This window comes from Convolutriloba macropyga, chromosome 6, assembly GCF_964194025.1.
Source record: "Convolutriloba macropyga chromosome 6, txConMacr16.3, whole genome shotgun sequence".
NCBI classification, from domain to species: Eukaryota; Metazoa; Xenacoelomorpha; order Acoela; family Convolutidae; genus Convolutriloba; species Convolutriloba macropyga.
Genome location: NC_134473.1, coordinates 10,498,964 through 10,517,086, shown reverse-complemented (window position 1 = coordinate 10,517,086; position 18,123 = coordinate 10,498,964). Strand labels below are relative to the sequence as shown.

Sequence of the window (18,123 nt, the reverse complement as noted above, 5' to 3'; positions counted from 1 at the left end):
TCTGCTACATTTAAATCTGTTGGCTTTGAGGCAACAAAGAGGAACGATTGAGACAATGGCTCATTCTGTAGAAAACGCTGGAAGCAATTTGGCGAGCAAACCCACACCTTTTTTTGGGACTTTATTGGAGCTGAGAAAATAATTCGATACAATTCATGATTGCACTCCACTAATAAAAATTTTTTACAGAGGCTTGAGAAAACCAGTACCCACATACTGGAAATGTGTTTAGGTGAAACAGGCAGAGTCGTCATTATTTTTATACAGACTGAGACAGGGGTAGTTACAGGGATTATTATTTTTGGTTTCTCCACAGGTCTAAGTTTTGGCACCACTGCTCTTTATCTTATATGTCAATGATATCAAAAACAATTGCAGCAACTCATTTTTGACGCTATATCTGGAAGATATTGCTCTTAAACCTCAAAATCAATTTGAAATAATATGCTTCAGGAAGACATAAAAAAGTCAAACCAATTTATTAGTGATGTCAAATTGTCTCTCAATTTACAACAAAGCTGTAAATCTTCCGATGAACAGCATAGACATTCCAACTTTTTTGCTATTAGGCGGTGATGCATTCAAGACTGGTTTGGAAGTCCAGATATTTAACTGTTTAACGTGACAATATAGGAAACATCTGAGAGCAGTTGGTTCAAAAATGCCAAAATGCTTGAGTTTGTGTTACAGATTAAGGTTCAATTTGGGCATCAAACTTCTCCTATTTGTGTTCAAGTCATAGGTGCGACCTGCTGTTCAATATAGAATGCCTAGCTATGGAATTTCAAACAAGACAACTGACGAAAAAAATTTCGGAAGAAACAATGACACCAAATTGAGAATGAACCGGAAAAACCTTCTTAGTTAAAGAACTGCATATTTTTGAACTATTGAAGAAATAAAATGAAACAATAAAACGTGAGCATAAAAATGATAATTAAGCAGATTTTTGGGCAAAACCGGCTGATAAGAAATTTAAACCTAGTAGCAACTTATTCACTGAATTCAATCCCACAGAAAATTAATCAAATATTTAGAATCAAATTTATTCTCAAAATTTCTTCTAGATATATTGAAACTCTAAAAGCTTATTACAGATCAGAAATAAACGCACATTATCATTCATTCGTTAGTTACTATATACATGGAGAAACCAACATCGGCGATCGTTTTTCAGTTTGTATCACCGCAGTAATTACATATAAGGGTTCTTGTTATTGGTATCCTACATCTCAGTTCCTAACTAGAAAATTCTAAGGTAAAAGAACTCTATAACTCTAATTTTTTTTGTTAATTTCTCGAATCAAAGTACTCCACAAAGTCATCACCCGAATAAGCAGAAAACACTTTTTGATGTCTTTCAAGATTGTATGCAATTCAGTTCTATCAACTAATTGTTGTAGAATCATACTTGAGAACAATTTACTATTTCATGCCTGCAGATAACGCTGTTGGAATAAAGGCCAGGTTTTTTCAAAGTCAAATTTTGATATTTGACGCATTCGTTAAATTGTTACTAAGGAAAGTATTGAGCTACCAAGTCCGTCCAACGGGTTTCGCCTCGAATTGACAAAAACCTGACAATGAACACGTCAAAGTGTAAAGTTTTTTTTGTAGATTACATGGTTGAAGTTTAATACGACTAAAGAAGAGTAAATCCTAAACATTCTATGAAGGAAGCAATTTTTGAACTTTGAACACTCCAGTCGCTTAAACAGTCACTAGTCACTTAAACTCAGGGTAATGGTCGGTTTCCTAAACCACTCAAACAGGTTATTTCTCACTCTTCTCGTGATTGTATAGCAGATGAGAACGAGTCTTAAAACTGAAATCAAAATTATCTACTCTGTAGTCAGATGAACAAGTCTACAAAATCAGGCAAGCAATCAAATATCCTTTTTTATATTTTCTTAATAAGTAAGCTTCTGATAGCTGGTATGAGAAAAACGGTTGCGCTCGAAAGTCCTCCTGAAAGAATAACGGTGCAAAAACGGTTATATCCTAAAAGTTAATGGTTAAAAACGGTCATTTCTTAGTAAAATAACAGTTGAAAACGGTTCATTTTCTAAAATAAATAACGGTTAACAACGGTTAACAATCTCCTAAAAAACGGTTAAAAACTCTCATTTCTTGCGTTTACAAAACGATAAAAAAAACTGTCGTTTTCTAAATAAACAACGCTCAAAAACAGACTTGTCCTAAACACAACGGTCAGAAATGGTGATTTCCTACTATTTAGGACCTCTCCTTAATATACAGCTGAAAAACGATCACTTCGAACAGAAAAAACATAAGGGTTTGTACCGTTTTCCCCCTAAAAATACCGATCAAAAACTATCATTTCTTATGTTTTTTGAGCAAAAATTTAACAAGGGAAGCTCTGGTATTTAGTATATCTAATTTCGCCAATGCCCTTCTGGCCAAGTTAGGCTAAAGTTTCACGCACGGATTTAGGAGTTAGGGGCTTATCGTCAACAACAACCTTATGATGGTAGCATATTTTTTTTTTGCTGAGCTAACCTAAATCACACTAGAAAAAAAGTAATGGATATCAATTACAGAAGTGAGTTTAATAAATTTGGAGCAACTGTTTTTGAAGCACTCCCCGTGGGGTAGGAGTAATAGAAATGCTTAACTCTTGAAAGACCAGCCAATAGTTAAATAAAACTACGCAATCGCTGTTACATTCAGATTACTCAATTTAGCTATAAGATGAAACTCTATTGAGTAATTTGGTCGAATCAAAGCTTTCAGTTTAAATAGTTTCAAAGTAGAAAGTTTATTAATTTTACACATCAGTTTAGTCAAAAGTAGACAAAACTGTGTCTTTTTTTCACATTTCGAGCAATATATAGACCAGTTATGTGGGCATTAGCACTCCTAAGTAACTAAAACGTCAAAGAAGAAATGCATTTTGTCAGAAAACATTTGCTGCAGATCGGCAAAAATCTTTTTTTTATTACATTTGAAAACTTAATGGAAGCCTCTGGCCTACTCTTGGCCCTAGCCCAAGTAAAACAAGGTTACAGAAACAAAAACTCCTCAAAACATCTTGAAACGACTTGTCACTGTTTTAGAAAAAAGAACGACGGAAAAACCCAACATTGGATAGGGAAAATTTCCCCCAGAAAGAAGCCTCCAAGGAAAAGAACTCTTACGGAAATTAACCCGACTTGACAGTAAAAAAATGCAGCATCATCATCCTATTTCAATGGATTCCCAGGTTGATGTGCCATCCGCAAGTGACCTCTGATCAGACCAAGTCCAACGTATGATCAGAGGTCACTTCGGACTGGGATGATATGATAGAAAATGCCTGTCCATTTAAAAGGAAATTTTGATTAACTGTAGAACACGTCGTTTTATATGGAAAGCTCTCTAAATTCATCCATTGAGTTCGAAATATGCTGTAACGGAATTTTTTCTCAGCAGTTAGGTTTTCTTTTCTTTAGCAGTAATAATTTTAAAAATGGTCTTTTGTTTAGATGAATTTAATAATGCAAACATCAGTTTTTATGAAATGAATAAATTATAACAAAATTCGTTCATAGTGAAAGCCACTCACTGATCAGACTATTTCGAGCGCAACTGAATCTGGTCAGAGGTGACTTTGAGCGCACAGTCGTCTGAACGATGGTGTGGGTTTGGTCTGGGCCATGGTCGGACAATCGTCTGGGCAATGGTCTGATTTTGGTACGATCAGAGGTCCTTTCCGTCTGGAAAGGTCTGATCAGAGAGAGTTTCGAGCGCACTTCGAGCGCACACGGTGTTTCGAGCGTACTTTAATCTAATCAGAGGATACTTTCGTCTGGCACGGTCTGATCAGAGGTCACTTCCGGATGACACCTCAACCTGGGTTACCTTAAAACACCTTTACACAAATAAAAAAATAGAAAGCAAAGCATTGACATTTTTTCAAACGGACAATTTTGATGCAATTGGTTGCAAATATCCTATCGGCTGATATTCTTCCAACCTACAGAAGATTAGTCAACAAAATAGTCGGGCCGATAGATTAGACAAATAAGTCTATCTGCCAATAGAATAGTAAAGCTCAATGGAAAGATAAAAGAAACGAGACAGCACAATGACTGTGGTCAGGTACCATTTCCCATAGCACGCAGAGCCCTTTAAGCACTTTCCCAAAATGACCCTCAATCACAGCCCATAGGATGCACAAATTAACAAGAACAAAAATGTGGTTTGGAAAAATAATATCCTAATAGTGGCGTTTAAATGCGGAAATTAAAAAGCAAAAACGTGAATCCGTAATGCAAAAGGTGAAAAATGTTGAATCAAGTGAAGTTTTTTTTTAGCCCTGCGTGTTTGAAAAATTGCTTCGAAGTTTTTCAATTAAATCACATGGTCCTTAATTAAATATTAACTTGAGAATATTTTTTCGTTGGGTTTTATTTTTTTGCGGAAATTTTTCAAGGGGATATATTTGCTATTAAAAATGGACAAGGGTTTTCTTCCGTGTATTCATAGACCCACTTGGCGGAAGCTTTGTCTGCAAAAGAAATAATTTATTTAATGTTGCAGAAGAGCAAAAATTTACGCCTCCAACTAAAAGTTATCCAAGATTTACAAAAATTAAAAGAAAACTATAATATTTTTGATTAAAAAAGTTTTATAAAAAAACGAAACAGACTCGGCATAGATGGAGTCTGCCGGACGTGTGTTACGATACTCATGATTCCTTTTCCTCAAATGATAATGTTGCCAGTAGTCTCAATCCTAAACAAACATCTCCAACTGCTAAAAACGGAAGAACATCTCCTTCCTTACTATCTTGCATCCATTTCGTAACTTCTTCATTTGTTTTGTCATCAATGCACTCAGATTCATAGATGTCTCATTATTAAATAGGCAATTTTATTTTGAGTCTTAGTTTTTTCTTCAATTTCATATGCTACCAACTGTTGTCCCAGGAAGGGGCAGTGTTTGGAAACACTTCGCATTTACTCTCCCTAAAAGTTATATGCCCCCCATCAGTTAAATGTCGAATAATTTTCAATATGCATTAAAATCTTAACAGCTCTCTGGTTAAAGTTTGTAATGAAAATGCAGTTTCTTTTCCAGAACTTGTTCTATTTTTTTCGCTTGTCAAAAAACTTAAATTTTGTTTGCAGCTCAATCCTTACTAAAGCAATGCTCGTATTGCAGTTTGTGCATATGTTAGTTTTGAGCAGATTGGGCGGAATTCTATCTCTATAAGGGGTGTGGGGAAACTCAGTGATTGCATCCCCTTTTCCTCACTCCTCTCTACTGACTGTGCATTTATCTCTGGTGCAATTATCTAACATCACTCATGTCACATTGCATGTGAACCTTTTCTGTTCGTAGCATATGCGTTTTATGCGCACTCATTCACTCTCATGATTAACATTGTTCGTTGTCCACTTACGTCTCTATTTTGAGCTATTTTTTCTATCTATTGGTCAATACTATTGGTCTTCTAACTATCTTTTTACTCTATAACAATGCACGTGTTTCGGTATTTCTCAAGCGTATATTACGTGTGCTTTTCATTCTTTTGTCTTTATCGTTGAATAAAAGGACGTTCTTTTGGGCAACACCTGTTTGTCTGCATGACAGAACGACTGCATGTGACGTTGACTGTTATACTTCAGGCAGAAGTCTGACGTCATCGCTGGTGAAAGTGGTCTTGGGACGATTTGATGCAGCATGCAAGTTGGTTGTATCATTTAGGTTGATTTCCAATTAAAGAAAGTGAGATACATTGTGCAGTGGTTACTTGCAACGGGATCAGGTTGCAGGTTCGAATTTATTGTTTGTTCGTACAGTACGTGCGGCATGCAGGATCCGGGGTATATCTTGCACGTGGTATCGGGTACGCTGATGTTTACGTGAAACTTCGTACAAAAACCTTTCACAAAGCCACCTGCGAGGGTTGTGGGACACCATGCCAGCTGTGGGACCAAGTCTCACGTACCTGTGTTGGTGACCCAAAAGTTTAAGTGCGCGACCCTAGACAGCTCTGATGAGACCATTTGGGTCGCACACTGGTGGCGTGGTGCGACCCAAAATACATGGTCTGGGAAACGCTGGAATCGCACGATGGTTTGAACAATGGCCGCACTACAGTCTGATCAGAGAGCAATGTCAAAAGAAAAGTTGCAGGCACTTCAATATGACTTTTTTGTTCAAATTTTTATCAGTTAGTTTTGTCCTAACCTTAACAAGATATACTAAATTATTCAATTTTAAGTTGAGTAGTATATAGGTTTGAATTGAATAATTTAAACAAATAACAACGGATTATAATAAGTATTCAAGAATGGTCTGACCTTAGGACAAAGCTTGGAATATGGTCTGATCAGAGTGAGTGTTGGTCGCACAAAAATCGAACAAAACTTTGCGTCTCACCAGAGTCGCATGAAATATTTGGGTCGCCCGATAGTCTGATCAGAGAGATTCGGGTCGCACGATGGTCTGACCAGAGGTCTTTTAGGCCGCACTATGGTCGCACAAATTCTTGGGTCGCACTACGTTCTAATCAGAGGGCTTTGGGTCGCACGATGGTCTGATAAGAGTCAAAGTCTGGGAAAAGGTCTGATCAGAGCGGTCTAAGGTCGTGCACATAAACCAGGTGCATATGGATATCTAAAAACAATTATCTGTGCGGAACACTGTCCACAGGGGCATAAGAAGAGCCGAGGGGACTCATTGCCCAGGTCGAGGTGCGCGTTAATGATCAGAACTGTCCAGACTAAAATCGGCCATAATCAGATTCATCCAGACGTTAATCAGCCATGATCACACTTTAGCTCGTTTTTCATACCTGCTCGTTTTTAACTCGTTTTTATTGTTGGTATGATCAGACCCATCCAGACCAAAACCAGCCATGATCAAACTTTAGCTCGTTTTTAGAATTTGTACTCGTTTTCAACTCGTTTTTAAATTTCTGCTCGTTTTTACCGCTTTTTAAAATTTCTGTTTGTTTTCTTTTCAGTAAGAAAGAGAATCCAAAATCGGGTGCTCTTTGACTTAGTTTTTAATTTTGAAATAACCTTTAATAACAGAATTTTTCGAGGACTTGTCAATTCAGAGGAAAAAAAAGATGTTTAAGTGAAATTTGATGACTAATATTTACTTTGTAAGATGAAAAAAATACAATTTAAGTCTTTCGTTGTATTTAAATCCGTTGTATTGTATTTACTTGGGGAGGGTCATAGAGCGCGGATTTCTACCGTTTGCTCGGACTCGATTCTCCTATAGTTGTTTGTTTGTAACTCGGCCGTAGCCAGTCCCCAACCCGGATGAGAAAGAAGGAGGGAAACAACACAAGACAATACAGGAAAATGTTAGAAGTTGGTTTTTTCAATCAACTTTTGATAGTGTTCCTACATAATGTTATATCGTCATCCTAAAAGAAGTAATCTCGTTAATAATCAGAATTTAGCTCGTTAATGATAAGCATTTAGCTCGTTAATTATCAGAAAATAGCTCGTTAATGATCAGAATTTAGGCAGACCTTGACTAGGAAGGTTGTTCATTTAGGCAGACTTTAATATGACGCACGTCCATGTAATCAAAAACGCACTTCCCGTGCGTTTTTAATTGTCTGATCATTAACGCGCACTTCGACCTGGGTGGCACTCTGAACTCCAAGATCCAAGATCTTCTGGTGTTTTTAGCACATGTTTTATAATAATTGTAATGCTTAATTCTCTTTTCTCCCAAGTTTCTCCAATGCAGAAGGTTTTAGGCAATCTATGTTCCTTTTTGTATGTTTAGTTGAAATCTAGGTTTTTTTAGAACTATGGATAGGGTACGGACTGATTCAAACTGTTGGCTGAAAAAGAAAAAAAGTTTTAATAAAATTTTGGCTGAAATTTTTATATATCACCTTTGAGGTTTTTTTCTCTCGGACATTATTCATTGTAAAAAAAGACGTCGTGCAGATTCTCTTCGTAGCAAAAATTCTTTCTTAATATCTTGAGTCGGTGCCGAGTTGCAATTTCACTATAGCCAGGAGAACCGTTTTCGGCCCGTTTGTAGACAATTTCAGCGCTTTTCTCCGATCTTCAGTGTATTAATATGCAAGGATTTTGAGCTGACATTTGAGCAAATAAGCGTATTTGAACAAAGTATTACATAATTTTAAAAAAACTACTCCACGTTGGTGTTAATTTTTTTAACAAATATCGAGTTACACGATACTGCATCACTGCTAAATTAAGGATTTTGTTACTGCATTACTGATAAATAGAAACTTGATTTGATAAATATAAACAACAATGGTGTTTATTCTGGGAATTCTTCGGTAACTGCTAAGCATTCGTATTTAAGTTTCAGACATAGTTTTCTGTTGAACTCGAAGCGCATTGTTGCGCTTATCTTATACATAATCAAGACCACTTCGGAATTTTAATGCACTGCTTTTTCTACCATCGGTTATTCCAACCATAAATCGCCATAAAAACTGGCAAAATGTTTTTATTCCAATTCCAAATAAAGCAAGCTGAACTCAGTTAAACCATAAAACAGCGTAAAACAAAACATCCAGCACTTGCTTCATTGTTTCCCTGTTTTTTGAACAAAACGGCGTCTAGCTATGCTTTGCTTTTAAAACGTGATCAAAAGAGGAATTGCACGAGATAGGTGTGAATACTATTGTTTAGATACAAAAATAAAACAGTACAAGTGGTAGTGTACAATCAAATTACAAAGCGCAAAATCGTTCGAGTCAAAGAGTAAAATCTAATAAAGCTTTATGTAATATTTATGACCAATTTTACTTTTCGCTTGCTGTGTGAAAGCCAAACAAACAAATTCAATGTTCTTGTCAGTCAGCAGTTTTGCACTTGAAAACTACTGACAGATTGAGAAAACTACGTACAACTTATCTCTTCTTTAAAATATAAATTAAAGTGACGTTGCTGTCCTGAGATATCCTTTGAAAATACTAACGTACCTTTAAAAAAAATTGTCAATTTTAACTTATTGTCACAGACTTTGACCTGCAACTATTCGCCATTTCTTTGCTACAGAACAGGTTAGTTTGTACAATTAGGATAGGCGAAGTCTCTATAATAAGATTCATTCCTAACAATTGCTTCAAAAATACATACGTTTGAGTAAAACTTTAGGAAATCACATATAGATAAGCAAATTCTAAGGAAACTGCTCAACAACTATTAGCAAATTTGTTGAAGAACAAGTATGACGAGAAGCGTTTTTTTCACTTTCGGATTGAACACCTCCAGAATCAGAGGTTTTTACAATTTGTGCAAACTCTTACCAATTCGCTCATTTGCTGTCTCATGAAAAACTTGTCACAAAATTATGTCTTCTCTCTCTCTCTCTCTCTCTCTCTCTCTCTCTCTCTCTCTTCCTCTCTCTTAGAGACTGGAAAATAAAACCAAGAGTAATAGAAATTGCAATTAATAAACTAGTCATAACGTGGAGAACGAGCATTTCATACGGGCAAAGATATGAGAAAGTTAGGTTCAGCAGTTAACTCTCCTTAAGAATATCTGAACAAAACAATAATTCATTATTATACACTGCGAATTTATGAGAATCAAATTATTTAAAAAATACAAAAACTGTTCCTGTAACTAGTTGTTAATATTTGACATGGTTGCAGCAAATTTTTTAAAACGTGCTGTTTAGAGAATTGATGACAGTAGAGTAATTATTCCATTTACTTTTTTATTTCTGTTATCTTTTACTGCAATGTGAATCTTTAGATAAAAAGAAAGTTAGCAAGATGAGTTAAAAAAATTCAAACACTCATGATATTGTTTTTTAAAACTTCAGCTGGCTTCTGTTCACTAGGGCTGCAAAAAACAACTGTGGAAAATTTCTCAGATGTAAGTATTGTTTTCACTCTCAACAGTAAAAAATACTTTTCTACAAAAAGAATTCTCATAAATGAAAACAGAGCAAATACTAGAAAACATAGTAAGTTCTTGTCGTTTTGAAAATATACTTAACATATGGACACCCTTTGCTTTTGAAGTTGTGTTTTTTTTACAGTTTGCGCCGAAAAATTCCAGCTGCTGAGACAATGGATGATGATCGCGCATTATAAAATTATTAGTTTGAAACATTTAATAGCATAAAAAACAGATAAATTTTTTTCCTGGTACCAACATTTGTTGTCTCAATTGATCCAAATATTCAGAAGAATTAGTAAATTGAGTGAAACAAAAGAGAATGCAAAATCAAATGAATTTCGATAAATAACCTTTTGCGGACCTTTTTTGGTTAATTTTATGAAATTTTGATCCTCAATCTAATCACTTGGACTAAAAAACCTCATCGCTCAAAAGTGTTCAATAAACAAGCAAATAAGCAATTTTTTTGCATATTTGAACCAAGTTTTTTCAGACATAGTTTTTTTTCTGCAAAATCGAAGCGATTAGAAACGAAACGTGACAAAACAAGACATTTTAGTCTTTTTTCGTTTTCGAAATTTTCTGAGTTTCCTTTTAATTCAGAATTAAGCTTAAAGTCTTTTGAATGAAATCGAACAACTTTTTCTAAATTCTGCTCTGATTCAGAGAGATTCAGAATCACTTCTGAATCCCTTCTGAAATTTATATGACTCAAGACTTAAAATCAAAATTTATCTGAAAAAGTTCTGAATCAACAAGTTCTGATGCTCACTAATTGTTAGGTACTGATGCAACTTTAAGTCAAATTTTATGTGTTCATGACTTTTCATCTTTACAAAAACAAAAATAATATTTCCTTAAAGCTGCATAAATTTTCTCCGACTCCTACAATTTAGTGGTTCATTGAGCGAGTAGAAAGTGCAACAGTAAGATGAATTAAAGAAACTGGAAACTGAATCTGTTGAAAACATTATGGACGAAGAATATGGATGACTCCAGAGACAACAGAGTAGCTAGACTACGCAAAAACTGAAAGGTCGAACGAGTCAAAAATTACAACTTGAAAGTATTATGTTTGAAATGTGCAATTAATTATAAACAGCTCGGTCTCTTGTAGCTACAAAAATTTGATACGCGCGTTTAGTTTTTTACGAAAATAAATTTTACAGTATATACGTTTTTCTTTCTAAACAAAATTACAATCTTTTGAACAGTCTTTCAATCTCAGATTACCGTGACATTTATGATATTAGTTGCTTCAAGTAGACAAAAGTATTCTTCACAAAACACTGTGCCGCATATCTTTCTCTTTTTTTTCTTGGTGGACTTTCGCGACTGCAAAACAAGTGAGTGCAATATATTAAAAAAAAAGAACATTGATAATTTCCTCTGGTACACATAAGTATAAAAAGCAAATGGTAAAAGAGGCAATGTAAAGTTAAGAATCTAACATTATGTAAAATTATAAAATCATTAAATTACCTAACTAAAAATTTGACCTTACATTATTAAAAAATGGCCTAAAATGCGAGCATAAAATGTTCTCACAATTTTATATGTACAACATGAAGATTAAAAAATAAAATTAAAATCTAATGCTCTCAATGTCATCTTTTATATCAGTTACTTTTGGGTCCTTCAAAAATTCTTTCCAAAAATATTCTTTCAGTTCTTTTTTTAAGGAAGCTTTCGATGTTGTTTTCAGTCTAATAATAGACTAGGCATATTTTATAATAATTTTGGTGAGTCGCTACCAACTGAAAAATGATAACAAGTAAGGGATTTAATCAGTTTTATAAGTGCCATTGGATTTTGATCAACGCCCTTATAGCGAACATTACACATTCACATTCATTGATCAATGAACCAATTCGCCTTCAATTTGTTGTTATTCTTCTATATCTTTGCTCATCTCGGGCAAAATTTGGCAAGTAATTCTCAACGCTTCTAAAATTTCAACAAGGCGGCTCGGTAATGTGCAATGGCACATAAGGTTCCGACCCCGCCTAATCACAATTTCGGCATAATTGTCTACCAAATGAGGAACAGATAGAAAAACACAAAAATTATTTTTTTGGGAATCCCAAAAAACTCAAAAAAGCACAAGTATTTTCAAAAAAAAAATTATGTATGAACGATAAGATAGCCTCCAAAGCAAACAACTCAGAGGAGCAAAAATTGATGCAATTGATTGCTGTGATATGCCAATATTAAGAAAGCGAGTCAAGTTGAACAGCAAAATCAAACAACAACAACAACAAACATTAATTACATCAAAAAATTTATGTCCGTTTTGAAAAAATGAAATTTAATAAAAAAGTTAACATACCATCAGATAAAACAAAAACTAAATAAAATAACTTATAAATCACCAGAAAAAATATGGGACCATTCCATAAAAAGTTTTGGTAACAATTAGACAAAAAAGAACAAAAACAAAAAAGGTAAAAAATTCGCTTTTTTTTAAACAATTAAAGTCAAATTAATAAAAAACATTAGAAACCAAACAAAATATCCCAAAGGTTTACGATTACCAATTCTACTATAGAAGGGCATTAGGAACTGTCCTCATTCATTTTTTTCAGCGGCTAAAAAGAACAACAAACAAAAATTCAATTGAAACTTAACAGAAAACGCTGTCCAAACCGTCAAGCCATATTTTGGCCCTCAAAAATTTATTGATTGCGCCCTTTTTAAACAGCGACAAAGTAGTATATGGCCATTCATTAGTAAGACTAGGTAACGAGTTGACAAAAAAGCGAAACGTAAAAGTATGTAATAGTTTTGATTTTTTTTTCGAAGCAAAATTACATCCAAAGTCATGAAAGACATTAATTACAAAAAGAACTATTTAAATAGGGTCAGTTATTCATCCACAGGAAGCCATGAGACCTGCAAATATCCAGATTTTTTCGTGCGTGTACAAAAACAACGTCAAGTATGACATAAACACAATTAATTTAATTTTTTGTGAAAAACCGGTATCGAAGCCAGTAAGGTCATAACGAATACGAAAAAATAGATTTTGGGACATCAATCCCCTTTGACACCTTCCCTTGTCACCCATAATGACATATTTGACCTGTATTTAACTAACAAGATCAGGTAACAAATAGAAATTTAAAAAGAACAAAATTGCTAAGTTAAAAAGTTTTTTTTTTAGTTTTGTTAAACAATTTTTTCAAAGTCATTGAAGCCATCAGCTACGTACTAACATCAGGAGATCTGCTCATCAATTTGTCCATGAAAAACCGATGAAACCTATCCATTTACAGAAAATTTCATAGGACCCAAACGACAAAGTAAAAATGACAGTTAAAGACAAAATTTCAATTAATTTCTTCAAGAAAGAGGTGTCGGTGTTGTCAAAACGGTTATCTATGTTGTTCAGGATTTTAATAAGTGCAATTATGATATATTTTGAACGCTTATAATGTGATATGAGAGCTGTCAATAATGTGATAAGGTGACAAAACTAGAAAACGTGAAAAACTGGCAAATATCTTAAAACAAAAAAAAACTGAAATCTAGTAGTATCAAAGGCAGAAAAGGAAACTTCAGGCTTAGAACCACAACCGAGACTAAACTTCAAATCAGTAGAATGAAGAAGTATTCTTTCTTTGCTGACACTAAGCTAGAAGTTGAACAAATTAAGAAAAAGAATAGAGGAAAAGTTAATTAAGCCATTATTTATTTGAAAATCAATTATTTAAAAAGGTCAAAATGACCACAAACATTCAAGAAAAAATTTAAATGCATTAGTTTGGAGCTCCTTAGAAAGCCAAATAGACCTACCACTCCTGCGCTTTGATTTGATATGTTCTGTTCCTTTTTATTTAAAAAAACGTCTTTTTTTTTAAAAAAAAGACCGACTGATTGCAATCCGACTTCTTTTTGGATAGTAACAGTCCAAGATTGGCCCAAAACTAGCCCTGCTAATGCTTATTGTCCGTTAGGAACAATTGATTTTTCGAATGTTGTAGATATAGATAATTTGTTCGTTGAAAACTCAAAAATAAATTCTGCATTTCTGAAAACCAACGAGTAAAGTTAGCAAAAAACGGCGAAGTTTTAATTACAGAGCACCCTCAACGGACGCCGAAGTAGGAATAGCCCCCTTCTGAGTCTACAAGGATTGTATGAGTATTGTTTGGGGCTGTACTGCAGGCAAATTTAATCAAAGTGGACTAAAGTAGCTTACTTCGTGCCGTTTTTTGATGAAAAAGGCTGAATTTTGTATTATTTATCCAGAATTTTTTTCCAAAAAATTAAATCAAAACAATCAACAATGCTTGTTTGTCTTTAAAAATATAGTCAACGACACTATTCTCAAAAATTTTATTAAATTTTAGCAAAATTACGTGAATTCACTCTACTTTTCTCATAAGTTTAAACCTCGATAACTCTCTGTAGAAAACGAAAATTTAAAAAATCTTTTTAGTTCCATATTCTACGCTGGACGAGCTTTCTAATGATACCAGTCTCAACTCTCTACGATGAATATATCGATCGGCGAAAATTCACGGAACAAAAAAAAACCCATTTGAGTATATAGTTCCTCCCCCCTCAGGAGGGTCGGAACAATTATGAGCAAACTTTGTCCTTATTCATTTTCTCGAGTTTGTCCGAAATACGAGCAAGGATATAGAACAACAACAACAGATCCGAAAGATATTTGGTTCATAGATCAATAAAGGTTCTATTTTTGGCCCTGATCAAATTTCAATAATACCTTTTAAATTGATTGCAGCTCAGACGATGCACCTTTGAAACCCACTAACAGCTCGTAATGGTTACTAGGATTTAATTGATGTGGCGAACGTTTGTTGAAACTCTATTCAGTTCAGCTATTGTTAAATTTAGTCTTCTGTTTAGAGATGCCATTGGTCAACAGTGCAGAGGAGTGTTATGATTACATAATAGTTGGTGCAGGTGGCTCTGGTTGTGTGGTGGCAAATAGACTCAGCAGGACGAACAAAACACTCCTTATTGGTAGGATTCGCGTTGAAAAAATTTGTTCTATAACAGGATTCAATTATTTCAATATTATGACCCATTGCGCTCTCAATTATACATAAAAAAGGCCAGAAGCCGAGGTCTCAGACGGCAGCGACCCCTGATGAGACCATTTTCGAGCGCACACCTACGCCTCAGGTGCGTATATCTTATAGTGCGGACAAAATTTTGTGCAAAAAATTCTAGACAATGGCCTGGAACTTGTCTGACGAGGAGTTATTTTGGTCTGTGATAGTCTAATAAGGATTCGCATGGAACTGGAGTAGCACTCAAAAACACGATAGATGCTAAAGAAAACACAAATAAATGAAAAGAATTGACACTCAAGGGCACGATGGTCTAATCAGAAATGGCAATCGGGTTCACAAAAATCCACTCAGCGTCTGATCAGACGTTTTTTGTGCACAGAAAAGACTTAAGACTTTTCAGGTTTTAGGCTGATACATTTTTCAAGAGATTTACTAGTTAAAAAGTTCTGCATTTGCAATAAAAAACAAAAACCGAAAGCTGTACATTCATGGCCTCGACCAAAAAGATGACTGAAAAAATCGTTTACGCAAAATATACATGGACAAGGAAATACATTTTTCAAAGATGATGCTTCTTCCAGCAACTGGATGTCTTGGATCAAGTTTAGAACAAATAGTGTTTTTTTCAGAATATGTGTCTAGGACACGATTTTCTAATAGGTGGCAATTTCAATTGCACCACAGCTCGGAGAATTTTTGGAACCAATTTGAAACAAATTTGACAACAGTCTTGATAATTTTGAGAAGCTTGTTTTTGCTCCAGAACAATCTGAACACTTCAATTCCATGTAAGGCTTATCAGAGGTCGTTACTGTCAGGGAGGGAGCATTTAGAGTTTTTATAGTCTTGGACTTGAAATGGGGCCCTCAGAGAAAAATTACAAAGGTGATAAGAAGAGCATAGAATGAGAAATAAATATAATATTCCAGACCGAAAACGCAATCCTTTTTTTACAATTGTGCTCAAAGCTTTTGGATCAGGTCAAAAAATTCCGAAAAAGCATTGCTTTTTACTGCTTGGGGCAGCGATGGCCCCAAAAACGCACCAAAATGCTAAAAACAAAAACACGGGGAAACATTAGACAAACTAGTACAATACAATAATTTGCACACAGTAGTAGAGTACACTCATTATAAACATTAGATGACATGATATTAGTTCGTTTTATTCTCTTATTTTTTGCCTCAAATTTAATAAAGTTTAAATTGTTCAGTTTATGGAGACGCTCATTTTTTTATTTTCAGTTACTTCAATCATATATTCTAGTTTATTTGAAATGATGAGATAATTATCTCTTATTTTCTGAACAAAATCAATAAGAAAAAAGTCTTCAATGATAACTCAAAACAGAAGGAAACAACGGCTTCAAGTTATGAGATAATACGTATCTTTTCTTTAATGGGTATCATAGTAATATCATAAAAATGAGATGAGTATATGATCATACGAAAAGTTTTAATTTAAATATGGCTGACCTGAAATACTTTTTTAAAAACCAAGTTCAAAAACACAATTGATCTCTTTTTATGAGGTAAGTGTTTTTGTACGGACTATAAAATGACAGCAAATATCAAAATGTCTGATCGTGAGTTTTTATTCGAACGAATGTTCGAATCAGAAGTCTCAACTTTTAATATAATCAGAAATGCAATCCATGATGATCAGCTACCAGAAGTCTCTAATGAGAGTGTTATTGATATAGAAAGAGAAAATTTGTTTGTCCCATCAAAGTGATAAATTTTAAATCTGTTATCGAGTGTTAAAGATAAGACAAACTGGAAATTTGGAAGAGCATGTTTCAATAGAGTTAGCATTCATAGTCCAAAAAATTAATTCTTAATTGAACTCATATGAAAAACTGAAAAGTTACTGAGGAATTACCGTTAAAAATCAAAACAAAGTTTCTCGCAAAAATACATAATTTTTAATCAAAGACAAAAAATGCAACACCTATGGAAGACTTGAAAAAATGGGATAAATTAGGTTGTTTTTATTTTCGTCAATTCCTTTCAATGTTTTAGAATTTGATGCTTGGATGTTTTGCCGTAAGGGTTTGGCCAAAATGAGCTAGAATAGTAGATTTACGGTTACATCTGGAAGTAAAAAACAGAAAATGGACATGTTTGGCAGGCAGTTTCACATAGACAAAACAATTTGGCATAATGATTTTATGCAAGTGACACTCAATCTCATGGGTGCCGTGGCGCTACCCATAATTTTAAAAAAACCTATTTTGTGGGTCGGTTGTTCGATGGGCAGCAATGTTGATGTTTTTTGCTAATGAACTGACTCGTTTCGCAAGATGAACTGCTGTTCCTTGATTCCATAACCTGATTCAGTTATCAGAACCAATCATGAGTTTTACAATCAAGTAAAATGTCAGTTGAAGTTGTTATAAATTTTACAGAGTTTATCTCATATGTAGAAAATTTCTGCATTATGAGGAAAACGGTGCCTGAAATTTAAGGAATAACGAAGCGGATTCTGATGTATTTTTGCTGCGATGACGCAGAAATCACAATTATTATTTCTGTTCCGTATATCCGGGTATTATCTCATTCCGCCTACCTAGCTGCAATCATGGGTGAGCAATGATTGAATTTCATCCTTTTAACTGTTCTTTTTACAGAGGCAGGAGGCGTGGATTTCGTCATGGGAGATTCTGATGCCTCAGCACTGTGGTCTCACTTGGGGTGATGAGAGATTTAGTTGGCCTATAATGACAACTCCTCAGCCCGCTTTGAAGGGGAACAAAAGAACAAACACTTACCTTGGAAGAGTACTCGGTGGTTCTGCTAGTATCAACACTTTGGGTTGGATGCGAGGCCACCAATCAGATTATGATTCATGGGAATCGTTAGGTGAGAAGCTATTCAAATAAAACACCAGAAAGCGCTCTTTATTGTTTTCGGGGTGCAGGTATTAGGCGCCTCGCTATGTTCAAATTAGATCCAATGACGCTAGTAAAATTACTCGTGCTAGAAAGTGAGAAAGTCTTCATACTTGAGAGAGAGAGAGAGAGAGAGAGAGAGAGAGAGAGAAAGAGAGAGAGAGAGAGAGAGAGAGAGAGAGAGAGAGAGAGAGAGAGAGAGAGAGAGAGAGAAAGAGAGAGAGAGAGAGAGAGAGAAGAGAGAGAGAGAGAGAGAGAGAGAGAGAGAGAGAGAGAGAGAGAGAGAGAGAGAGAGAGAGAGAGAGAGAGAGAGAGAGAG

General features: G+C 34.7%; 2 protein-coding genes across 5 annotated transcripts in view; both read left to right on the top strand.

Moving 5' to 3' along the window:
* The window catches only part of LOC142340751 (uncharacterized), a 107,847-nt gene that overhangs the window by 59,627 nt on the left and 30,097 nt on the right, over positions 1-18,123 (top strand). The gene's annotated exons all lie outside the window — the stretch shown is intronic.
* LOC142340749 (4-pyridoxate dehydrogenase-like) lies at positions 5,474-17,791 on the top strand. 4 transcript variants are annotated; one of them, XM_075391453.1, is made up of 3 exons: positions 5,474-5,694; positions 14,745-14,861; positions 17,544-17,791. In XM_075391453.1, exons 1-3 carry the CDS (start codon positions 5,682-5,684, stop codon positions 17,609-17,611), a joined length of 198 nt encoding a protein of 65 aa, XP_075247568.1. In that variant the 5' UTR covers positions 5,474-5,681; the 3' UTR covers positions 17,612-17,791. The 4 variants fall into 4 exon arrangements, 3 of the variants coding, with proteins under 3 accessions (XP_075247568.1, XP_075247569.1, XP_075247567.1); XM_075391454.1 differs by having other exon boundaries at positions 5,474-5,780; XR_012759082.1 differs by lacking the exon at positions 5,474-5,694 and adding an exon at positions 8,716-9,022.

Excerpts from the sequence above, each read along its gene's own strand:
- LOC142340749 (XM_075391452.1), top strand. The coding sequence starts at position 11,113 with ATGATATTAGTTGCTTCAAGTAGACAAAAGTATTCTTCACAAAACACT. Across the intron at positions 11,216-14,744 it reads CTTTCGCGACTGCAAAACAA|AGATGCCATTGGTCAACAGT; the intron begins GTGAGTGCAATA and ends TCTTCTGTTTAG. Across the intron at positions 14,862-17,543 it reads GAACAAAACACTCCTTATTG|AGGCAGGAGGCGTGGATTTC; the intron begins GTAGGATTCGCG and ends TTCTTTTTACAG.